This window comes from Anser anser, assembly GCF_964211835.1.
Source record: "Anser anser genome assembly, chromosome: 2".
In the NCBI taxonomy this organism is placed as follows: Eukaryota; Metazoa; Chordata; class Aves; order Anseriformes; family Anatidae; genus Anser; species Anser anser.
In genome coordinates this window covers 92,067,680-92,095,063 of record NC_139721.1, presented here as the reverse complement: position 1 = coordinate 92,095,063, position 27,384 = coordinate 92,067,680, and the positions used below count along the sequence as shown (strand labels likewise).

Below are 27,384 nucleotides of genomic sequence, written 5' to 3'. Positions count from 1 at the left end.
TCAGGAAGAGCTCAAGCACTGCATACGGCACCTGTGTTGCCTTTTCCTCCACGTTGGAGAGGCCCTCAGCAGATGTATCCAGGGACTGTGATGCCGCTTCAAGCTCCTCTGAGAGCACATCACCTGTGCAAGAGGGCAGCCAAGCAACAGAGGCAGGAGAGGTTGAGTCCTGTGTTGGCTAGACACCTGAATTTATCAACAAATATAGGAAAAAAACAGCCACCCTCTCCTCTGCCTATCCACACATGCACAGGGAGCAGCATCTCAAACTTGGTCCAAAGGCTGCCATCACATTTCCTTCCTTCACCTCATATTGCTGCTGGGTTGTTCAGGTTTACAGAGCAACACCTAACACTGCTGCCTGGTCCAGCAGGAACATTGGTGTTATAGTTTAACCTGGCCAGCAGCTCGGCACCACACAGCTGTTCGCTCACCCTCCCCCCTCCCCCTCCAGGATGGGAGGAGAGAATTAGAAATAAGTGAAAACCTGTGGGTTGAGATAAAGACAGTTTAATAGGACAGGAAAAAAATGAAAATAATAATGATAATAGTACTACTACTACTGCATCCAAACAAGTGATGCACAATGCAATTGCTCACCACCTGCCCCGATGCCCCCTCTGTCCCTGAGCAGATAGTCCCAGATATATAGCAGATATATGAGCAGATATATATAATATATATATTATATAGGGGCTAGCCACCCCTATATATAGCCACCCCTAGACATCCCTATATATTGTTCAGCATGATGCCATAGAGTACAGAATACCCCTTTGGCCACTTTGGGTCAGCTGTCCTGACTCTGTCCCCTCCCAGCTCCCGCTGCACCCCTAGCCTACCCACTGGCAGTACAGTGGGAGAAGCTGAGAAGTCCTTGGCTTAGTGTAAACACTGCTCTGCAACAACTAAAACCGTTATCAATGCTACTCTCATTACAAATCCCAAACACAGCACCATACCAGCTACTAGTGGGAAAATTAACTCCATCCTAGCTGAAACCAGGACAGTTGGCAGGAGAAAAACTGAGGCAGGGAAAGGGGGCTAGTGTAATGTCAGTAGTATGATATCCAGGAAGTCCAAAGCAAAAAAAAAATAAAGAGCAAAACCCCACAGAATCAAAACCCGCATGTTAGAGCATGAAGATAGGCTGCTTAACTTTTCAGTAGAGAAAGTTCTGGGCATCACTAGTTTTCCATAACCACTTTATGAAGCAGTCTAAATTCAACCCAGTGGCTGATGTACTATCAGGTACACACTGCACTGGGTACCACCACTCAAGGGGTTTCTGTAGCTCCAGACTGGCCACAGAAATGAATACTGGTGTAAACACTGTACATATCTTTATTCCCAATGAAGCCTCAGACCTACCATACAAAAAGTGACTACCAGCACTGCAGAACAGAGAGGAGAGCTCTTCCAACCAAGTTTGTACAGACTGTGGTTTATACATCAGCTCTGCATCTGCACTCAGTAGTTGCTTTACAACATAAATGAAGAAAATACCAGTTCATAGGCACGCTATATGTTAATATCCACAGATTTTTTATTTACTTCAGACCTTAAAATATAATGCTTGAGCAGAACATTTTTTGTTTGCTTCTGGGAAACAAAACCTGGACATTTAAGTAGAGGTAACAAATTAGCCTGGACAGGGTAAAGTAGCACAAATGCAGTGCGTTCTTCCTCCAGAAACCACATGATTTAGATGCCAGATCACACAGCCCTCATGCCCTACGTTCGTAATACATTGAACAACATTAGAAACAGAAATACCAGCAAGATCCACTGTAGGTAACTCATCTCCCTTGGAGGTGGATGTGCTTTTTTTCTTTGGCATTTCCTTTTGATCTCTTCGGCTTTCTTTTAGCTGAGAGCAGAAAGACAAGTCTTAACATATATTTCCCTTAAACAATACAAATAATTTAAATTTATTTTGGTGTGGTTTGATTTTTTTGTCATGGAGTTTTGTTTGTTTCTACACTAAGAGCAGAAACTAAGTTATGTCTAACACATATTGACAGCTCTCTCCAACACTGAAGGAGATCTGTATCCTGAAATCAGCTGCATGCCAAGGTTTTGCATTTAGCCAGTAGAGCCTAATGGATTCAGAGCAATTTGCCTAGGGATCATGCACAGCTGTTTTATGAAGTTTCCCATGTTTTCCTACAACCTCCTTGTTTCCCCAGTCTCTGGTGACCAACACAATACCAGCAACATTTAGCCAGCAAATTAGTCCATTAGAACACTTGAGAAGATGGCACCAACTTATTCGATTCCCAGCATTTGTGTGTTTTGCATACATACTGTTTTTAAATCTGAGACACGTGAGCATGACAGCTCCTCACCTCCTGTATCTGGTAGTCACTGCCACTACTTGCGGAAGACACTGGAAGTACTGCAAGGAGAAAGGTTTACCTGGGTACCAACAACATAGTGGGGAGCCATAACTTGTTCCCACAAGGGCACCCAAAGGAGGGGGATTCCTCCTTCACAAACCATCACTAGCCACTTCCTCAGCTGCAGTTTTATACATTCACTGTGCATGATGCAGACCAAGCTTACCTTTTAATTTGCTCCTCACTCTACGCCTTTTTCGGGTGTAGTCAAGAGGTTTTGGCAACGGCTGTTTCTGAGAGTTAAGGATCCAGCTTTTTTCACTCTGACTGTTACTTGTTTTTTCATGGTTGCTTTCAGAAAAAAGATGCTTCCTGTAACCAGAGTAAAGACACTATCAGGAGTCAGTCCTGCTCAGCCAGCTCCCTCTGCCCACCCAGGAAGCTGCATAGCCATTCACCTTCCTCTCCACCAGCAAGTTGTCCCAATTCTTGCTCCCCACAGTGCAATACCTGAAGCATTTTAAGCTGCATAAAAACAGTGAGAAGCAAACACTTGCCCTTTTCCAGTACTTGCCCCTTTTCCTCATACCTCATCAACCCTTCCCCTCCCTGTGTCTAGAGAAGAGAGCAGCTCTTGGGAGAGGAAAACCCCCAAATTAGAAAGCATGGATGACCTACTGGCCTTCTCTCAAGCTTGCTCACATCCCCATTTCATCACTCCTGCCAAGTAACCCACACAGACAAGTCAAACAATTAGGTGCTGTGACAGCGTAACGCAGCAGTGCAGAAGGGGCACAGCCAAACAGTACTACCTAACAGACCAGCAGGAGAGCCAGATTATTCATGCACAGCCACTATTAGTTAATTTATCAAATTAAATTACAAAAATCATAAATATATTAATAATTAGACTTTGGCATTATTATTGCCAAAGGAGTTTCCCTTCTTTGGCTGGCTTCTGAAACTAACAATTTGGGAATACCAGAACTTTAGGACCTTTCAACAAAATTAGGCTATGTGCTTCAAGGCATCTAACCCCTGGCAGCTTGCTGTAACTGGAGGTGGCCAAGAAAAAGCAGAGTGTTTAAATATTTTTCAAGAGGTAAACCAGTTGTTTAGGTGCATGACTGGGGAAGGGGACTGTTTAAGAGCTCAGGTCATAATATTGTTAAATTAAGCAGAAGTCGTTCTTCTCTCTAGTAACTCTGATATTCTCAGATCCTGTTTAAATGTTAGTATCAGTGACATCCATAGAGGCTGTGACAGCCAGGCAAGGAACTATTTCATTTGGACCATCACACAGCCTTCCTGATCCTAACTTAAACACTTTAACTAAGGTAACAAACTTTTTCACTGAGCAAGAGATTTATGGACTGTGCATGTATGATCCTGTACCTCAAATTCTGTGAAGAAGTTTTCTGGCCAAAAAGCTTTCCTTTGGCTTTAGTAACCTAGAAAGTGAGGGGAAAACAGTAAAAGTCACGTGTCTTAAAGTTCAGTTACCATGTGAAAAATCTCCGAAATTAAACTATATCTACCCAGGCAGATTTTGGATGGGGCTGTCGGGACACGGGACAGCATACCACAAAGCAGGGTTTCATGCTGACACCCGGTGGCAGTAGTGAGAAGTGGACGGTGTCCAGTTTTAGCAGAAGTTTGGGGTGTCTCATTCAGCACCCCTGAATTAACAGGAAGCGGCGACAGCACATGCAAAGAGGCTGAGAACCAAAGGGCTTTTGTATTGGAGAGCCACCTTGATGGAAACTATTAGAAGCAAGTTTTTTGGCTTCCTGGGAAGACCTGTTCTGGTCAGATGCAAAGCAGGCAGAGTGACTCATTTTTGCTGGATTTTCTAACAGCCTGCAGATGCAAACCAAGCAGAACGTCCAACCAAAGCTTCACAAGGACTGAGTTTAACCTGGGATTCCAAATGTGCAAAGCGTGGCTCAATAAAACAAGAACAGAGGCCAGCTTTAGATTGCAAAGATATCCCCTGGCCTCATTCAAGCATCAGCTCAAATTCCTATCGCAAACAGTTTTAACATCACAGTTTCCACCCCAGAACTCATGAAGCTACTGAAGCATTCTTCCCACCCAAATACATATATTATGCATGACACCACAAAGAAGTGCAAGAACCTCAGATTCCCAGTTGCCTACGCTGCTCTAACAGCATGTCCACCCTTGCTGCATGCCTGCGGTATGAGGTATCCCATGACCCAAAATCACTGCTCCCTGGTAGCCGCTGAGCAAAGCTCAGCCCCTGACAACTTCTGCCCCAGCTTTACCTTTTCATGGCTTGCAGAGTCTGAGCTTTCAAAGTCATAGGAATCATTCCTGCAAGGCAAGGCAACATATGCGTGGCAGTGATACACAACCATGAACAGTTACCCAACTGCACTGAGGGAGGGGGAAATAACATTTAATTTGGGGCTCTATTAGTGTTTTTAGGCATATGAACTATTTGTTTGCTATTTCCTCAGCTTTTAAAAGTAGCTTGTTCCTTTCCTACCTGGTCTCTATTATTGTTTTACTTAATTATCACACTATTTCTTCCAATTGTTTTTATGTTTGTTTTAAAATTAAAAAACTTACAAGTCTGTACATGTTTATGTAACCAATATCTTGTCCCCAGAAGTCACTAATACTGTCCTACTATGTGCTAGAGTCATGAATGACATGAAAGAATTTCAGAAGTATTTAAGAGGAAAAAAGCATAATTCCCTTTTGAAAGTTCTAACTTAACGTTTGTTTCCTAAATCACTTCTCTGCATGCATCTAAACTTTGTTTTCATACCTTTAATTATCTGACATGCATTTTTATTTCTTTCTCCAAATGGCAGCTATTTAAGAAATCCTACAGTTAGTTCTCAATGTACAGTATGCCCTTCTTTTCTCATGAGTGTAAGAAGCGAAAGAATAAGGAACTGCACCCTTCTTGGTAAAGTTTTCTAGTGGAAAGAAGCAATGCTCATTTTCAGATGAGGCACTACAGGGAGCAGAATGACCAAACTAAGACTTCTCTATCCCTACCTTCTATTATGTTACTCCTGCTTTTTAAACAGTATATACACTGATCAAGTTAGTCTTAAAACGCTGGCATTCGGCATCAGATTTTTCATTCTTACCTACAATCGATCCAAAAATTCATTTACACGTCTTCAAGCTAAGAATCCCTAGACTAAAGGAGGACACAAGAAAACACTGGAGCCAAACACTTGGACAGCCAAACTCACAGCAGGGAGAAAGAGCCCATCCTAAAACTCCAGAGCACGCGATACCAAAGAACTAGGGTAATATCAGGAAAATTTGGGTACTTGTGAACAAGGTTGCCACTCATAACACAACCCACCAGAAGGTAAGAGGATTATGGCTAGGTAAAGAAAAATGGAAATGCCAACTTGGCATCGCGTCACAGAGGGAAGGGCACTTTTGGCAGACTGGAGTTAGCTTCTCAAGCCTTCAGCAACATAGGTTCCTAGTGGGACAAGTAAGGTCCCTTTGTCATCTCCTGCTTGTTTTGGTGCCTCCTCTGCTCAGACAGCCCACCCCATCAGCACTCCCTCTGCCCCACCCCATTACTGCTAGAATGGGTCTAAAACCACCTGGGACGCCAAACCCCACATGTGCTTGTGCGTCATACCTGCCTTCAGTTGTCTGTTTGGCCAAGCCTTTTTTTCCATTTCTCCTTTCCCATATATTGTCATTCTAAAAAGGAAAAAAGTTGCAGAACCACAATATGCAGTCACCTACTCATCCTAGAGCCTGCTAGAAGCAGGGATAAGGAATGTCAGGAAACAACATTTGCACCACTGCAAGCCTATTGTAACAGTCCAGTTACAAACCATTTCCTGTAGTTAGTTCACATGAGAAAGCGTGGGAGTCCTGGAGCTGAGGCCAGGGAGACAGTGAGTTGAGGGTAAAGAAGTAGTTTAAAAGCTCTGAATTCTTATACAGAGGGTAAGCGTTATGAAAACCTTTGAGTTGTCAGTACAAGTGTGTATATTTCATAGAAACATAAACCCTAGTACAAATCTAAAATCTGATTTCTCACATAAGCTCAGTACCAACTTCAAACCAAAATTAGTCTTTCGGTAATTTCATTTCTTTCCTGTATGGCACAGATTTGTTTTATTATTTAATACCTTAACAGAAGTTCTCAAGTGCTCAAGTTGCCTAAAGACATGCAGCCACATATGGCTCTCGGTTACCTGTTTTTCCCTAGCTTGCAAGCTCCCATGCCAAGAATACGGAGACAGATCTGTCATGGGATCATCATTAGAGCTCAGATACAAAGCATCTTCATAAACCTCCAGACACATCTTCCCTTCAGGAAGCAAATCTTTGCTCTTGCAGACCATGCGTAAGGCTTGCAACACATGAGTTTCTCCCATGGAGGACCAGGCTAGTTGCCTATATGCCCTGCTCCTGGGCCTGCACACAGCACACCACTGCCATGGAGCATATACTAAGTAAGCTCAGCTGAGCCCAAATTGCTTGCTTGGGCCACACTAGAGTAAGGTTGACAAGCATTGCCTTCTCAGCTTACTCCTTGTGCCAAAAGGCACATTACATCTAGTGCGACACTGCATGGGCTCAGGACTGGCTCAGCCAACCCTAGGTGGCTTCAGCTGTGCCACTAGAGCATCTCCTCCCTTACCCCACGTGTCTTCACTGAGGTGTTCCCGAAGGCAGATGTACCTTTGGTGTTGACTCCTCCATGGGCGGTTCTTCTAGGGGCTTCTCACTGGAGAGAAGAGGACACATGAGTGAACATGGTGCTGGGGGACCACCCATTTAAAGACCAGATCATCAGTTTATGAAGTACTAAGAAAAACTGGCATCAATAAGTCTACCAGCCTCAAAGCAGTGCTTTAAAAGGGAAGAAAGCTAACCAGTAGCTCTACAGAGTCTGCCTACTTAACTATAAGAAATGCCGTCCTTCGTGGCTCTGGAAAAAGGTATCACTAATGCCAAGGTGGCCTCAAATTCACATGATCTTTCACAAAGATCATGGTCTTTATTATGTATAGCTATATATCTGATGAGCTAAATAAACAGCAAAAGAACTGTCTGTAATACAGATGTATGCATACTGCATTTAGATTAAATTAGTGATGAAACTAAGATAGCATCCAAGCCAGGACCTAAATGCTACCCTTTAACCAGTAACTATTCTGAAGTTATTCTGAAGTGTTGTAACTATTGGCTAGCCACCTTGATAGCCAAGGTGGCTAAGCAGATTCTATTTTTTTATTTAATAACTGAGATAAATCTCAAATCTCATGCATTAAAGCCCCAGAGGAAGGAAAAAACACCAAAGAAAAGCCCTAGAAAGATATAAAAGAAAAAAAAACAAACCTTGCAACTTTTGATATGCAAGGCACTTACCTAGGCTTAGCTTTTGTCTTTGGAGATGGAGTTTTGGACTTTTTTGCTGAAGGAGGCAAGGAAACCACAGCTTCACCTTCAGGAGCTAAAAGTAAACAGTTTACCTGCTTTTGCTGGAAGGCTCGCAAAAGCAGAACCTTACCAGGTCACCCAGGTGATATTTTAGTGGGTGAGACTTAAGGAACTAAAGGGAGCCATGCCTGACCTGAGCCTTGGTAAGCATCATCCATGTCAGTCTGCTGGCCCACTGAAACCATCATGATACCAGAGTTAACCATTTCCTGTTTAGAGACCTAAAACCATGAACAGAGCATGCACAGAATAAGAAAGACAGGTGGTCTTTTGTTTGTTCATGTGTGTGGCTTGGTGGTAGTGGATTTTTTTTTTAGGAAAAGATTTTCAGTGCTAGCCCATGGCAGCAGCTGGATGACCCGATCCTTGTTAACCACAAAAATATTTTTGGTTATAGTTAAGTAATACTATGAGCAACTCACTAAGAGCATCCCACCATCCCCTTACAAGGCAGCAAAACTTTTTTCTTTTTAAAACAGTTTTACCATCATGGCAGCTCTGCAGGCAAGCATTTAGGCTGACTTCCCACTGATATGAAAAAGAGGGAGTTTAAAAACACATCAGGTACCAGCAGGTTTTCTTTGAAAGAATGTTTTAACCACACCTATGAAAAAGCAGACTAGAAGAGGTGATAAAGGAGGCACAAGGACTGTATCATCATACACCAAACACTTACTGCTACACTGCCTGCTAATGACTGGTTGTGTTGAGAAAAACAGTCTTCTGACAGGGAGCCTGCATTTTCAGAGACTGAAGGATCTTTCCTCTTCTGTGGATCACTGGATTGAGGTGTCACTGCAGAACAACAATCAGGATGAGATTATCTTCCCGGTACTTAAACACAGATGTGTGTGCATACACATATCCCTCTCACTTCTACACACATGCATAAAGGCATAACAGTAGCAATTATTAGGCACAAACCTCTCAAGATCATGTTTACTAAAACAAAACCAAACACCTCCAAATCACCCACTGTGGAATCGGAATGCTAAAGATCCTCTCGAGCCTACCCCACAGGGCATACGAAGATGAATAAGTTTATCATCCTATTGCTACCTTGACTCTTAGCTCTGCAAGACATGGCACAACACTTTTTGTCTGACTGAAGCATCAGACCAAATCTCCCACCATCTGTTCCCCTGTGCTGAACCTATACCAAGTGCTGCAAACTTGTTTCACTACAGATAAACCACGTGCTACCCTTTGCATTCCTAGATTGCTCTGAGTAGCACTGCCTACCATGCACCTCTGTGTCCTCACAATGTACATTGATGAAAGACCTTCTCCCCTCTGATATGCCTCCCAAATCTGGAGGACTTCCATTAGAGTTCATTTTGGGTTGTAACTGGAGAAAGACTACTAAAGAAGTTACTGTGAAGGCTGCTTTTTTCTTTTCCCCTCCAATGTGCCTAATTGGAAGCTGTGGACTGTGAGAGAAGGTACTCGTTTTAAAACTGAACAATTTAAATCCCATAAACTAAAAATGAAAAAAAAATCACCTGCTTCAGTCTGACCAGCTTTCTTCCCACTATGGATAGTATCCTCTTCAGCCACATTTGTCTGTTAGGGTGAATGAATCTTCTGTCAAATGACCTTAAAGAAGCAGACTCCTTTATCTAAGGAAGTCAGCTACTTAATAACACAACTAATAACCAGCAAGAAGTCATTGGATGCTAGCTGAGTTAACCATTTGGAAACTTATCTCCTACAAGGAGGAATGGCAGTCACTGTACTATCACTACTTACTCTCATGTAACTTTTTTCCTGCTAATTCCATGGTCTGTGGTTGAATCACAAGGATTAAATATATGTATTGCGTGTATGTATATTTAAAGTAACAAAAAAGAAAATCACTCCCATGTTCTCCCATTACAAAAAATGGGAGGATTTTTGGAAGTACTCTGCTTTTACTCTAAAAAGTAGTATGTACAAAGACAATCTAAGATTTGTCTTGTAGTAATCCTTTTCTCCAGGTTCTTATGTCACAATTAGCTTAACCTGTGCAACATAATAGTTTGAGTTAATGCAAGAAAATGTTTACATTTCAAGCTAGGCAACTAAATGCAATAAGCTTTATTATATACTTCAAGAATTCCACAAAAACTTATCACATCACATTGAATTAATTAATTAACAAAACAGTTTAACACTTCCAGCTTTTAAACCACAAATGAGTCCTTTGAAACCTTTTTTCCCCTGAAGTGTCTAACACCTCTTTCAGGCCAACAGTAAGTGTCCACATGGGTCACAAATCCTCAAGGGGAAGAAAGATATATAATGAACAGACGGGGGGAAAAAAGCAGCACAATGTTTTTGCCAAGTGTATATCAACAAAACAATTTAGGAAAGAAAAAAGAAAAGGCAAACCATATTAAGAGCTTACCATCATTTTTTCTTCGCCAAGGACTTTTTTAAGTATATTTAAAATTTCATACTCAGCACTGAAACATATTTTGATTTTTGTTGCTTCTGTCTTGTTAAGAGTAGCAGGAATCTTCATGTAAATTTTAACAATCTTTTCTCCACCACCCTCTGTGTAAAAAAAAAAAAAGAACAGCTACATCTGCTTTAGGGCAATGCATTCACTCTATTACTCCAAAAACATTTGAATAAGTGTTTTCGTTCTTCAGTTTTAAGGCAGCTTCTTTCACACCTTCCCCATGCATTTCCAGTTACACTGTTGACACATTTCTTTCTTGTTGGGTCTAGATGATTATGCATCCATTAGCCTCATACCTCTATAAGCACCACCACCCCCACCCCCCCCCCAACATGTCTGACCAGGAGAAGAGGCCTTAGGGCTGCAACCTGATCCCCTGCCACCTTGGCAAGTTACAGAGCCACCAGTACAGCTTTGCTGCTGTCTGTGCCAAGCAGATCACTTGTCCTTTCCACAAGGCATACAAACCCTTCCTCTTCACGTTTCTACCTACCGCCATTACAGGGCACACAATAGAAGAGTCATTTATGTGCACAGCATCCTGGTGATGCTTGGAAAAGCCCTTATGTTTTCCCCTGCCCCGGGTACATTCAATCACTGTTTCAGTCCTGCTCTTAATGGCAGTGTAGCCGTTTCCCAGGCACCATCCAGAAAATAAGCTTCTGTAGGGCCTGGAGCAGCTAGCAAAGATCTTCCCTTACACTAGCCTCACAGGCTGAGCCAGCCTAGCCAAGGGGGTCTCCCCTCCTCCCTCCACTTCCCTCCTCTGCTCCCAGGGGCGTAAGTCCCTCTCCTGCCTTCCTCTTCCACTGTAGTTACTGCCAGACCTGACTGAGATGCTCCAACTATTTTTTTTGGGGGGGGGGGGGGGGGGGGGAGGTCAGGTTATTGTACTAAATGGGCACACAGATCGTCCAACAAGCAGAGCTGGTGCAAGGTGAAAATCAGAGTACATGGCATAGAGAAGGGAAGGCATGGAAACTCTTTGGTGATGCTGAGATTTTACATTGTCTCCCTATGTCTTGTGAGCCTACAGCCAAGCAAGGGGTAACGCCGGTTGCAAAATCTTACCCTTCAGACTGTAACTGCTGACTGCGTCTTTCGACAGCCTCACGGAGTCCCAGAGAGCACCCTTTGAAACCACAACCACCACATCAGCAGGGCTGAAGGAGCATCCACCTTGTACATTAGGCTAGCCCAAGGCCACCTGGGCTTTACTATTACCTCAGTACCATCTATGTAAAAAGTCACACTCTGGCTGCCAGTGTTGAAGTCAATCCAGAACTCCTCCAGCTTCTCATCTGATGGCTTCTTCACCTGAGAAAGCATGAGAGCTGTATTGCTGTTTCTTCTACTACATCATTCTCAGTTTTCTTTACCACAATGAAACTGGAGAAAGTTGCTCCACTTACACACATAAGTGCACCTTCCAGAAATTAAAGTTGTGATCAACATGTAAGCTGCTGGCCAGTTCATGATAGCTAGTAGTTCACCCAGCCATGCCCACTAAGTCAAAATGAGGCTGTACATCAGCTAGGGGAAAGGAAATACCTCAGGCAAATGCCTGCATGTTTGCATCAGGGAACACTGAAGCTTTCTGTATATCTGAGCACTTGAGATAAGCAGACGCAGTGGGACCAGCTTCAAATAAACCTCTTCATTGACTTGGTTTTGATTTGGTACAACTGTCAGGAACACTGCCACAAATACATTTACTTAGAGACCTGGAAAGCAATCTGCACAATTTATAACCATGACTATGACCTCTCCTACATGGGCATCAATCTGATCTTGTTTTCTGGCAGCCTGGGAGCAGCTCTGCCAGAGGAATCAGAGTCCTCCTGCTTCTTTTCAGAAGGTCTCTCTTTCAGTCATCACCATGAAGAGAAGTGCTGCCTCTGCCATTTGGCTGACATACAAGGAGAGTCAGCAGCAGTAAATTAGGAGCTGGGTGACAAACAAGCAAACATTTGAGCTAGAATGGAAAGTTACACTCTAGGTTCTGGAAAATTAAGATATTTAATGAAAAACATGAGGAGGGCAGAAAGATGACATATACTGCACCAAGTACCTATTTTAACTGTGGTAGCACTGTAGATAATGTGACCTAGTATTAAGGTCTTTTACCTGGTTCATGTCAGCAAAGGCAGATATGCAAGGAAACGAATAGACTCTGGAAGAAAAGCAGACTTTATGATACATTCAACATCGGTCAGAATCTGACTTTCTGAAAGCTAAAGATGGGCTGCCCATCTTCACAACTCATTGTTCAAAATGACTTGTGACTTCCAAGAAGTAAGTTAAGCTAGAAAAAACAATACATTGTCTTCAGTAGTTTTAACTTTTGAAAGGACCACTATTAGAATAAAATCTTTTTAAGAACTTCATTAACCATGGATGTGATGTACTTTTTTTTTTTTACAGAATATAACACAAGTCAGTGTACAATCCTACTTCCCCCCCCCCCCCCATTTTTAAACAGATTGAAGGAACGACATCAGTTTAGTTTCTCAGTTCACAGATTACCTTCTGTCATCCCCAAGTCTTTCATTTAGCTGGTTAAGAAATTTCCTGCAGTCCTTCAAGACAAATAACATCTTATTAAAAAAAAGAATCCAGCTATGCCTCCTTTACAAAGCGTTACATTATTGGAGATGTATAACCTTTACTCCAGTTATAAGTTTTTTTTAACTCAGTGAGACACCCAAAGGCTAAGAATAAACACCCGAGTTTCTACAAATGGTTCAACCCAACTTATAACCAGCAAGCCTTCAAACATAAACCATACAAGCAAACATATTCGTAAAGAGCAACTCAGAAATAAGAGCTTTTCTAATGATAGGTGATTTTGTATTTGCCAGGTTAAAAAGAAACACATTCACAAATAAATAAATAATTTGGCGTATCTACAAAAATCAGTTCTGTAAGAACTTAGTACAAGGACATCCTGAATGAACTAGAACAAAACCAGCCCCTGTACAGACTTGCCAAACGCGTTGTTTTCAAAATAAGGACCCTCACCGTCTCAAATTCTCTATCCTTGATCTCTTTGAAAGCTTCAGCAAGATAGTTATCTTCAAACCAGTGGTGAACAAGGTCATCTCTCCATTTTTTTGTCATTAGCCTACAAAGTGCTTCTGAAAGCGTAACCTGAAGGTCATAATCTACATGGCAAACATAAGCACAGGATAAATACCACCCTGGCAAAACAGAGGGTTAGCATCACTACTCTTAACACTAGCATATTTTGCAGCCTTGTTCCTCAGGGTGAACCCAAAGGGAGCCAGGAAAGAGCACTCCCAGGCAGCAGAGGACAGCAGCCAAGTGCCAGCCGTGGGCATCACCTGCTGCCTGTGCTCAGGGTGCGCAGGGCACTGCACACAGCTACATCAGGAGGGGCCCTTGGGCATCAGGGAGGGTTTGAGAGTGAAGCCTCCCCACTAAAGCACTATGATTAAGTCACATTGCGTGCCCCACACTAACTCCCCAGAAAGCATTATGGCTAGGAGAAATCACACTAGGCTAGGAAGACCACACTCAAGAGGTAGTAAAACCTTGCTAGATGCAGTTTGTCCACATCACAGCTCAGTGTGGAATTTTATGACTAACTGCAAACATACTTTGTAATGCAAACATAATTACTTTCTTAGGCACATAAGTTTAGCTTTTTTTTATTAGTTAATAAGAATTGTTAACTAGAAAGATCTAATACGTTGTTGCATCAAACAACTTTTGATGAAGATTTTCTTGAAGTACCATCTGATTGTTCACCCCCCAGAATCAACTACCTACAAGGAAGTAAATTAAATTATAATTCATCTGTATTAAATAAGCAGATGAAGTAAAGCCAAACAAACCCTAGCTTCATAAGAATATCCACTCAGTAGTCCTTACCACCAACCTCCAGTATTGTTTTTGCAAGGTCATTCCTGAAACAACATAATTCAATATGTTAAAGTGGAAATAAAACCCTAACGTAAGCTTAACATAACGCTTCTTAATACATTATCAACTGATACCAACAATCGCATGTAAAATAAAAGGGAGAGACCTGTAACTCCATCTGTGCCCATGCAAGCAGCAAATGCTGCTCAACTGAGCAAGTGCTACAGCCCCAGAGCTGGGAAGCCAATTGCCCCCAGCAAATAAACACTTCTTTCCCTGAGACAGGGATTGCTGGACAAAACACTTACGTAAGGGAGCACATCTCTTCAGACAAGGGGAATTTCTTCCTCTCCTCACGTGGGACGCTGTCTAGTATAGAGTTGAGAGTCCTCAAAGCCTTTCCCCCCCAGAAAAGGAAGATGGCAGAACAGGGAGGAAAGAAGCCAACTTAATATACTTCACCTTATTTACTCACACACCCTTGTGTGTGGGCGCATCTACATTTTCTTACCTGAACATGAGCCTTACCTCCAGCCGCAGAGCACAGCAAATGCTTGCTTCTGTCACGAGATGCCCTAGCTCAGGCAGAAATAAATTCACCAGTTGTTTCTCACCTATGAAAAGAGCTTGCAAGGTTATTACTAGCAATGAGCTTATCTCTGGATAAAAGATAGGTGAAACAACTAGACTTCGTGGTGTTGAAGGAGTAAAAACATCCCAGCTGTGCACTCAGCTGCAACCAAGACTTGCAATCACCTAGTCCCAGACACAGAAGGGTCCTGGTGACTTCTCTGCAAAAAGAACTCCAGGTACTTTAACTGCAGACCTGGGTAGCTATTTAAATAGACATAGAAGGGAGAAGATACTTACTAACCACAACAAATAAAACAAGCAATACACAGATTTTTAAGAAGCCAACAGTGCAAACTGCAATTGTGTTAGCCAGAACAATCTGGTGCCCGTTCTACTTCCACTCAAACATGGGACAGGGATGAATAAGCTCAAGCTACCTGGTGCACGGTGCAAAGCTTCATTCTCACCTGACTTGTGAAGCCAGGTCCCTGGGCACACAGATCTTGCTCTCTGGCAGTGCCTGCTTCCCTAGCCTAAGGGAAAAGCAGCTATGGCCATAACATCTTGGCTCCAAAACAAAGGCAGGAGAGGCGTCCCCTCTAACAAAGGAGCTACCATCTCAGCAGCAAAGAGCACATAGGACTGTAGCAGCACTTAGCCCATTTCTCAGCTGCAAGGCAGCAGCACCCTGAACAACAGCAGCAGCAGCTTGCTTCAGCACATGCCTGCAGACCCCATACTGTACACCTCTAGGGAGGCAATGGGCTGAAGTCCTCTGCTCTTGGGTGGACTTCAGGGTGCCCAGCTACCATGTTGGCCTGTGGAGGTGGTCACCTTCAGCAAGGGAATGGTGCCTGAAGGCACTACCAAGAGACATGCAGGAGCTGCTTGACCAGGCTAACATCCTTTCAGTAGCACTGCTTATTCTGACCAATTGTAATACTTGATGCTAACAAGTATATTTAAACAAGATACCACAGCTAGCTTTTTTTTTTAAGCATATCAAAAATAAAGAGAAATAGTAAGATGTTTTGTTCCATAATGCAAATGTTGTTAAGGAAAATGAACTGAAGGGAAAAGTTATCAGGAGGCTTTAAAGAAAATATTGCAGGGTGGAGAGAAGAGAGGGGATAGAGTTCAGGCAGAATTAAGAAATGTGCTCCCAAGACTGAAATTCAGGAGGTCTAGGAATGGAAAAACAAAATAATAATACTGACCTTCATTACTGCACTTGCATATCACCTAATGGAAAAAGGATATCTTTGTTAACACACAACGACCCAAGAACAGCAGCAAAGTGCTTAGGTGTTTATGCCCCTACTGCCACAGCATTCAGGGGCTAACTAAAATAACCCCAAACATTACAGCACCCACATCCAGAAAAGCAGCGCCACCTGAGACAGGTGTCACACACTGTCACCCTGCATCGTACATGCTGGCACTGCACAGGGAGCACAAAGGAGAGGCACCCGCTTCCTACAGGCATTTCAGCAGCACCCTCAGATTTCCTGCAAAACCCACACCCAGGCACCCGCCTGCTGCTTTTGGTGCACACATGGGCCTGTGCAAACAATTTGTGTTTACATGCTACAGTAAAAGTGTTGTAACAGGAGATATTTGGAGAGGAGTAAAGTCCCTTGGAGGAAAAATAATACAACAGCCACCTCATCATCCACAGTGAAAGCTTAAAGAAGTTGTTAGTAGGACAAAGGAATCAAACTCTGACAAATTAATTTATGGGAGTCTTTCTGGTAATTTCAATGCAGTTAGTAGAGGAACAAGAAAACCTGATTTTGCTCAAAATCTTTTATAGAGTATCCTAAAAAGTAGACTGCAATCATGAACTGTTAATGTGTCATAAGCACTCAAGTTCTTACACTCAAAGTACACACAGTTCCAGTAAGCACACACATCCAGTTGGACATATGATTGCACATACCCCCAAAAAACTTTATAGCACTATAGACAGCAAAAACTGGTGAACAGCTTGTGGAAAGATGCTAAAAGCATTCTTCCAATCACAGCATCCACATTCCTAGGCCTCTGATATCTTTCAAGTTAAAAACATTGACAATAAATAGATAAGTGATAACAGCAAGTAGCTCTGATTAGCCTTTAAAATAAAGTCAGTCTTTTCAAACACTGCAGGCACAAATAACTAGGGCCATCTCGTAAAAGCATTTGCACCTGAGGTGCAGCTCAGTGCCAGTAACTCATGCTTTTAAAGAAGGGCTTCAATTCTCAAGTTTTGTTTGAGAAATGCATCTGAATTTCTTCCCCCCTTTTCCTGCAAAAACAAGCAGTTGGCTGAATCCTAGAATGCAAGACCTATGTAATTATTTTTTAAATAGAAAACTATTTGTGAATGATGGCTACCTTATAACACAACAGCAGTCCTTCTACTCCCCCCATACATGTACATACCAATGCAGAGTCAAAGAAGTCTTCAAGAAGTGCCATCAAAAAATGATTTTCATTTGGATCAATGAGGATCACAAACCCTCTTGTTCTTTCAAACCAAGATACCAGGTAAAAGGAAAAAAAAAATCAGTTAAAATCTCGCAAGAATAGGTAATAATACTTAAACTAGACACATCTGCAGCAAACCTCACACACACAGGAATGTTTTCAATCTCTGCGCTTGACAGGCCCCATACAGTGTTAAAAGCCACACGGCACGAAGGAGCTTAAATTTTGCTAGCAGGCTATGCCAGCTGCTGCCCTTGCAGCACTCATCCTCCCCCCTTCCCTCGCCGGTCCCATTTTTTTCCCCCCTTTCTGGTCTCAAGGCACCTATCCTTGGTGCCCGGGACCTCCTTGTCATGATACATTGTAGCTACTATGAACTGACCTCCTCCTGAAGTTTCCAAAGTGAAATAATGCTTAAAACACTTCCCAAACTTTTGCAGCGTTATTATATGAATGCACACTATTCAACATACTACACAGCATCACACACCTATGGCTACCTACAGACCTATACCTGAGGTGCAGAGCTTAGACGGGCAAGACTTTGTTAATAATTTCTCCAGAAAGGAATTTTGATCACCTATATCCCTGAAAAGCATCATTAAGACGCATTGGGCTGAGGACTCCTTGACACACAGAGAGCAAGTGCAAACTCTTCTCTCCAAACCACATCAGATACAGGCATTATTCAGCTTAGACACAAGTGCATTACTACAACTAATGCCAGCTGAACTCAGTATTGTGCTGGTTAGAAGATGAAATACAATCGCAGATTAAATGCACCTGTTGCACTATATCTGAAAGGGGACCTACTTAAAATGTATGTTAGCTTTTATAATTTTAAAAGCTGAAATTGCTCATCAATTCTATTACTATAAACATTTTGCTACTTAAAATGAATTTAGACTGTATTTATATTGTTTGACAAAAACCCCTCATCTAAACTCCTCATCCTCTGCCTCCCTCATCAGCTTAAAAACATAGGTGCAACAATGACATTAGCTTCTGCACTGAAAGCAGCAGAAAGAAAGTGAACTCACCCTCCCACCCCTGCTCAGCTCAAGAAATATATTTATTTAAAAAAGAAAAATTTACCTTTACAAGCCATACTCTAGTACTCACTTCCTTCAGGGTCTTTTCCTGATGCAAGCAACCCTAAGTCGCATTAGTAATTTATATAGGCATTATACTTATCTTGTCTACCAGTCCTTGCTCGATGAACAAACTCATCCCCTGTTGAAGATCGCTTTTCAAGTAGAGCTGCACACACTTCAGCAGCAGGGAGACATTGTGGAATTCATTCTTGTCCAGCTCCTGAAGAAAGACATAGTGCCACGCTTGGCTGGCCTGATGCCATGGGTGACAAAGGCAGGCACCAAGACATTTAAGATCAGTTAAGGTACTCACCTTTCGCAGTGCTTTGTCCAGCTGGACAAAGAGAGACTCGCTGTATTTCTGGAGAGGCTCCATTCCTCTCTCTTGAAGCAGATCGCTTATTTTCTGAAATCCCTTCCCCTTGAAAGCATCAGTGAGAAGCAATTCAAGCTGTGGAGGGAGGGGAAGCAAACACCACAGAGGCTAAAACAGGCAGGCTTTTGAATCATTGCAGTGCTGATTACAAGAAAACACTCACCATGCTACTCTAAGAAGCTGGGGGGGTTGATGGCTTCATCTATACTTACTTGGCTTGTTTCCCTACTTTCATTTCACTGTTACACCTGAAGGTGAAACATTTATCTTAATCTCCAAAAGAGACAGGGGATTGCAGGAGCTTCACTACTGAGTTATTTTAAACGATTCTGAGGAAGGGAATGAGCAACTCCTTTGGTACAGGTAGCAGTAAACCACTCTTATCCCATCCCACTGCTCCTGCAAAAATTTTTACATGTTTGCTAAGGAAAAGGCAGTGGTCTTGGCTTCACTTGCAACGTTACGTTAAACTACTAAAAATCCTAGGTCCTGTTACATACATTCAAGAATGCACCTTTAAATAAATATATATATAGGTATATACATTTGGGTCCCTTCCAACTTGGATATTCTCTGGAATTTGTAAAACAGAAGTAGGGATGTATTTAAAAGGTATTTACATAGTCTTCTGCTCTAGCTGCCATATCATCCATTTCTTTACCCCATTTTTCACTTTCTTCTTCCTTTAAAAGAGAAAATGTAATAAGAAAAAAACTAACACTTTTTCTGCTCAAAAATTGAGGATGTTCTACCTACCCTCCCTCTCTCAAGTTTTCCTCCCTCATCTCCTAAACAAAGTCTCACAAACACCCCATGCTTCCAAAGCAGTGGTGTCCCCCAGCCCCAATGCAAGGGGCTCCGTGGTGCCCCCCACCTACCCACACAGGGGCTGCCTGGCATCAGTGGGATGGAAGGAAAGGAGAAAACCCTTAAGGCCAGGTGGGATTGTTTAAAGGATTGCAGGTACACAGAGCACTCCAAGTCCCTATAGCATTATGTCACGAACTCTTTTCTAATCCTGGGAGCTGAAAACAAACTTTTTGGTAAAATCCCCCAAACCAGAAGGCATGTCAACTACTGCTCCCCTCCCCTCCCCCCCAAGAAAAAAAACACCTTCAGCAGGTGCAGCACAACCCTGAACCAGTCTGAGCATACGGGGGGATGCAGAGCAAGCAGCCCTCACCTGGTGCAGAAGTTGGGAGCTCCCCTCCCCACAGGAGTCCCCTCCAGGGCCAGCCCCCTACCGCTCGAGCGGGGCCAGGCAGGGACGCCCCGGGGGCATAAAAACGGGAGCTGCCACCTGCCGCTGTCCCCTCCTCCAGCATGAAGCTTACCTGGGACATCAACGACCCCAAACTGCCGCAGGTACCGGGTAGAGGGGGATGCGGGGGGGTCACTGGCACGGGAAATCAGCAGGAAACTGGGGAACCCCCCTGTGATGGGATCAGGACGCTGTTGGGGTTTTCCCCCAGGGCCTGAAGCCCTCCAGGATGTCTCTACCCTCCCAGTGAGCTATGTTTTACAGCCCCTTTAATTCCTCAGTACTACTTCCTACCAAGCTCAGCTGTTGCCTTGCAAAATCTCTCCCAGTGCAGTTATAGGGTTCTTGAGCGGTTCTGCTGATGGCCTGAAATAAAGGCAGGGATTTAATGCAAAACCTCAGGCAGCTGTGTATGAACTCCTAAAGCAGTCCTTGCTGTTGGACTAGCTTCCTTCTCCCTCATTCCCCATTTAAAGGCATGCTAAAGGAAGCTCAGATCGATCTTTTTCCACTATAATTTAAACCATCTGAATATTGCATCTGTCTGCTGATGTGTCTGATTAAATAGATTTGTCAATGACATTCACTTTTTTCCTCGGTTTGTGAGCTCCAAATGCATTTTTAACCCAAGCAATTTTCATCTCGCAATATATTTAATTTTGCGCATCTCATGCAATTACAGAAATGATTAACTCTGTAAATGCTGGATGTAAATGCTCTGTAAATCCCTGAATTCACTGGGATTGCTCACATGTGGTGTATATATATGTTAAATGGGCATTGTGGGAATTCTATTTGCACTGTAAAATATTTGGAGTTTAAAATCTCAGTCATTCTTTCATTGTTCTGTTAATCACATTTTGGTAAGGAATGCTGGAAAGCCAGTGACATCCCAAATGGAAACGGTCTTTCTCTGGACCACCACGCATCTACTGCAATGTACAAAGTTGCATGCTTTTGCAATTGTTTTTTTGTTTGTTTTGCAAGAGTCCTGTTCATCTTGCATTAGATGCACTGCAAGCAACTGTTGCTTAGCTAAAACTTCTAGTTTCCAGCCTGCGGGTGCGTGGCCCCATGGAGAGAACTTAATAGCAAGCAGAAGCAGGGCAGCTCCCGTCCTGTGTGGGCACAGGTGTGGTGGGGCAGCCCACAGGTGCTGGTAGCGAGGCTGATGTCCTACATCTGGGCCACCTTACAGCAAAGAGGCATTGGTGACAACAGACCTTCTTATTACCAATGGTGATTCTAAAGGGGAAGGAGGCCTGACTTTCTTTCATGACATGGAAGCCCAGGCTGCCTTTCCCCTTTCACAGACTGTTTCTGAATACGCTGTTCTTCCAAAAACATTTTCTGCTGCTTCTGGCTTTTGCTGCATGAGAGGTCACAGAAAGAGCCTTCCCTCTCCTGTTGTGCGTTTTGCAATGGGATGACAACCTTGTGTTGCGATGCCCCGTCCTTTTGCTCTCCCTGCTGCAGGAGCCCAAGCACTTTGACGCCTTCCAGGATTGGCCGGATGGCTACGTGCGCCTCATCTACTCCAGCGAGGAGAAGAACGCGCAGAGGCACCTCAGTGGCTGGGCCATGCGCAACACCAACAACCACAACTGCCAGATCCTCAAGAAGTCCTGTCTGGGGGTGGTGGTGTGCGCCAGGAGCTGCACCCTGCCCGGTGGTGCCAGGCTGCAGCTGCGCCCCGCCATATGTGACAAGGCTCGACAGAAGCAGCAAAGTGAGGGGGGCTTGGGGTGGGACAGGGTGCCTGGGGACCCCCCTTCCGTCAGCTGGGGCCGGCTGACTTCTAAACAGAGGCCAGGTTGTTTTCTGGCATGCAGACTAAGGTGGTGTTGCAAGAAGTGTGAGCAAATTAGTTCCAAATTCTGTCAACATCTGCCTGCAAATAGCTACAGGCAAATGGACCTATCGTCCTTTCAGTCATTAGCTATATCACCTGTGCAGCTCTAGTCCATACTATTCAATTCTGCTCGGTAGTCTGCATCCCATTTACTGGAATATCGTATCTCAATCTGAATTTCAGTGAAGGACTTGTCCTATTGCTCTTGTGCTCCATTCACTCTCTGATCGCACCGTTGCCTTGAACAAGTGTTTTTCAGAAGTTTCTCGATCTGTTTTTGCAGAGAAAGCCTGTCCAAACTGCAACGCGGCCCTTGAGCTCATTCCTTGCCGAGGGCACAGCGGCTATCCGGTCACTAACTTCTGGAGGCTGGATGGCAAAGCAATATTTTTCCAGGTATAAAGCATGCATATGCATGTGCACAGACATGCACGTAAATATATCCATAACCAGAAAGATTTCCTTTTTTCTCTTTTTTTTTCCTCTTTGTGTGTGTGTGTACCACCGAGCATGGTGAGTACAGAGGAGTTCGGCCCCGTGCCTGGATTCCTCTGTATTACAAACCTGGCCATAACACACAAAACAGTAACGCTTGCCTGTCTTTTAAAAAAGCAGTACTTGAGGGGTAACTTTTTTCCATCTTAGCTGTAACATCATTATAGAGGTCTAAAGTTCTCTTGTTTATAGTAAACAGATATGAACAAAGCTTGTCCTGCACCTTAGCACATGTCTGCTGACTGAATCTCACCAAGGACCTAAGATTTATTTCCTACTAAGATAAATAAATGGGGAAATGAAAGCATCATTTAAACTACATAATTTCAAACAAAAATTCCACTACATATGAAAAAACCCCTTTGAATTCTAAAAGGTTTTAAAAGCTCACCAGACAAAGGGTATTTAGAAGGTGGTATTGTAACTTTGTGATGATGTTTGTGGGGTTTTTTTTGTTTATTTGTTTTGTTTTTTAGCAGTACTAGGACAAAAATTTACCAAACCCTTCTGTTTTGAGCTTACATTCTCTGCTGGATTTGGGGCTTTTTTTCCTACCCAGACTCCAGTGAACTCTGTTTTTCCTATCAGTAAATGGAAGCAAATTGGCCACATTCCCTAATTCTCATCTGTTATTTATAATTGTTATTATTCAGACATTGCATCATAAAAATGCAAAAACTGAAAAGATTTTGATAAAATTGTTGATAAATTCTCAGTTGGAATTTGCATTTGATAGAGGATATCATTTTTAAAATAGTTTTAAGTTTTCCAGTTTGTATTAGGGACTGCCTGAAAGTCCACGTTGGAAAGTGTAATGGGTAAGTACATGTAGCATATGTTGTTTTGTCATATGTGAATATAGTTTTGCATACATAAGTTTGTATCCACAGCAGCTTCAATAGCAGACCATCTCTGGATGGCTTTCCTGGGTATAGATTTCCAAAATGTGGTTATGATTTTCAAAGTAAATAATATTTGTCATCCGTTAGTGTGAAACCTCTTTAAAGCCTGTTGCCATTTTAGTGGCGGGTGTTATAATGCAGAACTAGGATCATGGAGTTCTGTCAACCAACTAAACTAAATTTATAGTGCATCCCCCACCCCCTTGGTTCTGATCAGCTGTTCCTGAATGTCATAGATGTGGGTAGCAGCTTTGCTTTTTCATCACCCAGCCTTGCAGCTCTGCAGTCATCACTGACTTCTCCTCCCTCACTTCTTACTTCTGTCTACCTGCAGGTCACAGCTGGGCTTTATTTATTTTTAAAATTTAATCCCCCCTTGTTCTTTAGATTCTTCTCTGTACTCTCCTGTGACAGGCCACAGGTTATGCTCTCTCTCTCTCTCTCTCTCTCTCTCTCTCTCTCTCTCATTCTTCTACTGCATTTTGTTTTCTCTTGCCTCCTTCCAGTTTGCATCTAGTTCTTTCATTATCCTTATTTAGGCTAAAGGAGTCCACGACCACCCTAGGCCAGAGAGTAAATTGGAGGCAGAGGCAAGGCGAAGTGCAATTAAGAAGCAAATATCCTCTTCTCACCAGTCCCAGAAAAAGAGACCTCTAAACTCAGAGGTAAGTCAAGGTTTTCAGTCAATTAGAGAGGTGTCAGAGATGAATACTGGGAAGCCCAAGGCAAAACAAAGCTTTATACCATGCTACAGCTGTTTGCTTGGGACTGAAATGAGTACTAGTGCAAGTGTCAGGATGTGTATGTGGGCAGTATCCATTCCCAAATCTCAAAGATCTTGTCCTTTCCAGGTGGGAAGATACCATGATAGCAGTGGTTACGTCAATAACGTGCAGAATCTGCCCTGCATGGATGGCCCAGAAAGAGTCAGCATCATCACAGACACCAGTTTTTCAATTCCAACTCAGTCTTACCCCTGGCCACAAAACGCTGACCTCTACAAAGCACCTTATGACTCAGCCAGCTTCCAAGAGGACCAGCTATCGCCATACCAGAAGTGCCCCAATCCAAGGATCTATGTGTCCAGACCGTGCAGCTATGAGTTTGGAGTTCCTACTTTTATAAGCTCCGGTCCTTACCCATCATTTTACAAAGATCCAGCAAATCCTCCCACTGATGCTGACCCCGTCAATTTGAATGGATCTCACTATAGTTCTTTGGCCAGCAATGACAAGAGCTTTGATAGTACTGGTAGGCTTTATGGATTGAAACCAGTTCGGGGGAAAACTGCCGACAGAGAAAGGAGCGACTATGGTCAGATGCAAACAAGGGCTAACCACCCTTATTATTGTTGTGAGTACCCCAACAGGTATGGTACCAGCCCCTCTCCCATAGCCCCACCATTACAAACCGTCATCACGACTACCACAAAAGTGTCCTACCGGGCCTACAAGCCATCTGCGCTGAAATGCAGCAACAACCTCTGCGATATGAACAACCTTCAGAGCTATACCCACGTGGCTGAAAATGTCTCGGGCGCTATCTATTCAGGGATGAAGAATCAGGAAGATTTTGGGATGATCAAGTCAGCGTTGCTCTACCAGCATGATGCAATCCCTGCAAAGGCTGAACCAGCCGAGAGCGTGGAGACCTATCGGTATGGGCTACCACTAGGGAACAGCTACGCGGAGCATGAAGGACAGGACTTAAGGTTGGAAAGTGCTGAATATTGGCTAAACGCTGCCTAAATGACATCAGAATGATTAACTCAAACTGGGAAATAAATGCGTGACTGCACTGACCGTATACATGGCTTGGGAATTGAGGAGAAGTGAGGAAGCAGTGTGTTGCAACAACTTATCCCCCAGAATTGCCTTTCTGGCACTGAGCGAAGCATACTGCCCACAGAATTTCAATATGTGTACCATTAAAATGGTATGAGATGTCCAGCCCCAAGTAGGTGAAGGTTGTGCGGTGGCACGGCACCTGTGGAAGCAAATGGCCTCTGCTGGAGGCTGCGATCTGCTTACAGCCACCACTCCTGCCTGAGGCTGCGGGCTTGGAGGGGTGCGGTGCTCCAGCTGTAAAAAGAAAATGTTCCCCAGGGGATAGGAAAAGATGATGATGGAGGTGGTGTAGATTGCGGTCAATGGAAAGAAGAGACAGTAAGACAACTTGCAGGATAATCCACCTGAATGATCCATTCACCTGCCACAGTCCTGATGAATAGAAGGACTAATTGTCTTTTTCTGAAAAAAGAAATGATAAAACTTCATGGAAGCTGCTTTTTTGTTTGACAGCAGCAGGCTAATGTGAATGCACCTTCCTGGTTACCTTTCTTCTCTCTGCCTCACCATTAGGTCTTTCTTTCCTCCAAGGGATTTCTCCTGGCATTTTTTTGCTCTCTGCAATCAACCTCCCATGACAGTGGTGGTCTACTGGGAATGAAACAACTGACAAAATGAGAGGCCAAAAAACAATTTCCAGAGACCCTGAGCTAAACAAAAAAAGTTGCATCCCCAGATTCTCAGATAATTGAATTCATTCTCCAATAGGCCCAACATAAATACTGCTTGTTTAAATATTATGCATTTTGGAAGCTGTCTAGTGCTGTGTAATGAAAACCATACCTAAACAATGTATGCCTAGCAAGAAAGCTATGTAGACTGGGGTTTAGTCAGGGTGACAGCATTTATTATTAATATTAGTTATCAAGTATTTTAACTTTTTGGATGCTCATATATTTTGGAAAAATATGTTTTTATTATGCGTTGGCTATGTTTTAAGTAACAGCCTGCTACTGTGTGCTTTTAATAAATATGCATTTAAAAACAAGATAACATTACCATGAGCAACTGGCTAGTTGGCTTCGACATGCAGAACCTTGTAGTGCTGTCATAAACCAGTAACCAAATCTTATTTGTAAAGCATGGTGTACAAACTCTTGGGTTTTTAAAAAAGTCATACATAATGAGTATTTCTTTCTTCAACTTTGTATTTTTATGAAAACAATATATGCAGTCTGACACTTGAAATTGATTCCCACAGGAATTCAGTGAACAGCATCCTGTTTCAGTAGTGGGTGGTTGTTCAGCATTTTGAAAATTCAAGCCTCTTGCAAGTAGAATTTATCAAAAGACTAAATTAACATATCTGCGTCAAACTTGCATTGACTTCTAATGTATTTGCTGTCTACCTCACTGGGCTCTTTTAAAATTTTATGGCAGTTCTTCCAGGTGCTTCAGATTACAGAAAAAGAACTGATTCAGGTGAGCAACATCAGTTTGGTAATTAGCCCACATACTAAGCTAAGAAAATAACAAGTTACCACCCAGAAAGGCTGAGCCAAAGTTTGAGTTTATAAGTATATAATGCTATACCTGTACACAGAACTGAGATCTTTCTTCTGTACTCCAAAATATATGGAGTCATTTGGGCTGTAGAATAAAAATTAAGATATAAAGCCTTCTAAACTTATAAGGAGAAAAAAAATAAAGTGAGGCAAATTGACTAAAAAAGCTGAGATGATATTCACAGCAGATCCCAAACTTCATGAAAATCTTAAACAAAGATGTAAGCTACTCCATTTTGTATTGATTTTGGAGAAATTAGACCACTGCAATTTATGCTTTGAATGTGTTAAAATGCTAGGATAGGCTGTAGGGATTTTGTGCTGTTAATATACTGGTATAAAGTTTGTTGCTGTACCCGTATGCTTAAATTGTTATGCTATGCTCTTGAAATACTTCCTTTTAAGCAGAACTTGGCTGCATTTTCTCAACTGATGTACCACCTACTGCTACTTTTTGGGTGTGGATTCCTGTCTAGTAAACACAACAACTGTTTAACACGGTACAAAGATAGGGTAGCAATTACCTCACCACATCCACTTGAGCAAATAAAAAATCCCTGAATGTTATTGCAGCCTTTCTCTACACCGACACCACTGCCTTTTGTGCACAAGCATCTGCAACAATCTGTCTGTTCAATACCCTTTGTGGTTAAAAGATCAGATGGATACAATCTAGTGCAGCACATAGTTTTCTCTCCAAAATATAGCAATTTGAAAGCAATGTTAGCTTCCGTACACACACAAAAAAAGCTGAAATCAAATGCCTCTTTGCTGTTTTATATAGCTGCAGAATTATCTTTAAAAGTCTGCTTCCCAAGCAAAGCAGCATCCTTGAAGAAAGATGTGCTCCCTTCGGTCCTTGAGTAGCTGCTTTTCCATT

General features: G+C 42.8%; 2 protein-coding genes across 12 annotated transcripts in view; one reads left to right on the top strand and one right to left on the bottom strand.

Annotated features, from left to right (window-relative positions):
* SYCP2L (synaptonemal complex protein 2 like) overlaps window positions 1-20,332 on the bottom strand; it is a 27,175-nt gene extending 6,843 nt beyond the window's left edge. For 5 of the 8 annotated variants that reach the window (XM_083827536.1, XM_083827537.1, XM_083827538.1 and 2 more), the window contains exons 1-27: window positions 19,977-20,236; window positions 19,263-19,325; window positions 18,580-18,717; window positions 18,367-18,486; window positions 17,128-17,232; window positions 15,921-15,945; window positions 14,659-14,744; window positions 14,439-14,527; window positions 14,140-14,174; window positions 13,267-13,409; window positions 12,772-12,824; window positions 12,373-12,418; window positions 11,470-11,562; window positions 11,317-11,377; window positions 10,189-10,337; window positions 9,305-9,365; window positions 8,479-8,597; window positions 7,936-8,023; window positions 7,731-7,815; window positions 7,041-7,086; window positions 5,983-6,047; window positions 4,628-4,676; window positions 3,735-3,790; window positions 2,566-2,711; window positions 2,349-2,398; window positions 1,777-1,870; window positions 32-123 (exon numbers count right to left, since the gene is read on the bottom strand). In XM_083827536.1, coding sequence (XP_083683662.1) covers window positions 32-123; window positions 1,777-1,870; window positions 2,349-2,398; window positions 2,566-2,711; window positions 3,735-3,790; window positions 4,628-4,676; window positions 5,983-6,047; window positions 7,041-7,086; window positions 7,731-7,815; window positions 7,936-8,023; window positions 8,479-8,597; window positions 9,305-9,365; window positions 10,189-10,337; window positions 11,317-11,377; window positions 11,470-11,562; window positions 12,373-12,418; window positions 12,772-12,824; window positions 13,267-13,409; window positions 14,140-14,174; window positions 14,439-14,527; window positions 14,659-14,744; window positions 15,921-15,945; window positions 17,128-17,232; window positions 18,367-18,486; window positions 18,580-18,717; window positions 19,263-19,325; window positions 19,977-19,985 — 2,166 coding nt within the window. In that variant the 5' untranslated portion in view covers window positions 19,986-20,236. Of the gene's footprint in view, window positions 1-31; window positions 124-1,776; window positions 1,871-2,348; window positions 2,399-2,565; window positions 2,712-3,734; window positions 3,791-4,627; window positions 4,677-5,982; window positions 6,048-7,040; window positions 7,087-7,730; window positions 7,816-7,935; window positions 8,024-8,478; window positions 8,598-9,304; window positions 9,366-10,188; window positions 10,338-11,316; window positions 11,378-11,469; window positions 11,563-12,372; window positions 12,419-12,771; window positions 12,825-13,266; window positions 13,410-14,139; window positions 14,175-14,438; window positions 14,528-14,658; window positions 14,745-15,920; window positions 15,946-17,127; window positions 17,233-18,366; window positions 18,487-18,579; window positions 18,718-19,262; window positions 19,326-19,825; window positions 19,899-19,976 lie in introns of those variants that run through there. The other 3 variants (XM_083827541.1, XM_083827539.1, XM_083827542.1) reach the window with 3 other exon arrangements.
* Window positions 19,861-27,384, top strand: GCM2 (glial cells missing transcription factor 2). 4 transcript variants are annotated; one of them, XM_083827549.1, is made up of 5 exons: window positions 19,861-20,007; window positions 21,380-21,632; window positions 22,039-22,151; window positions 23,692-23,817; window positions 24,004-27,384. In XM_083827549.1, the coding sequence occupies exons 1-5, from the start codon at window positions 19,966-19,968 to the stop codon at window positions 24,898-24,900; spliced, it is 1,431 nt and encodes a 476-aa protein (XP_083683675.1). In that variant the 5' UTR covers window positions 19,861-19,965; the 3' UTR covers window positions 24,901-27,384. The 4 variants fall into 4 exon arrangements, with proteins under 4 accessions (XP_083683675.1, XP_083683677.1, XP_083683674.1 ...); XM_083827551.1 differs by lacking the exon at window positions 19,861-20,007 and adding an exon at window positions 20,422-20,501; XM_083827548.1 differs by lacking the exon at window positions 19,861-20,007 and adding an exon at window positions 20,542-21,274.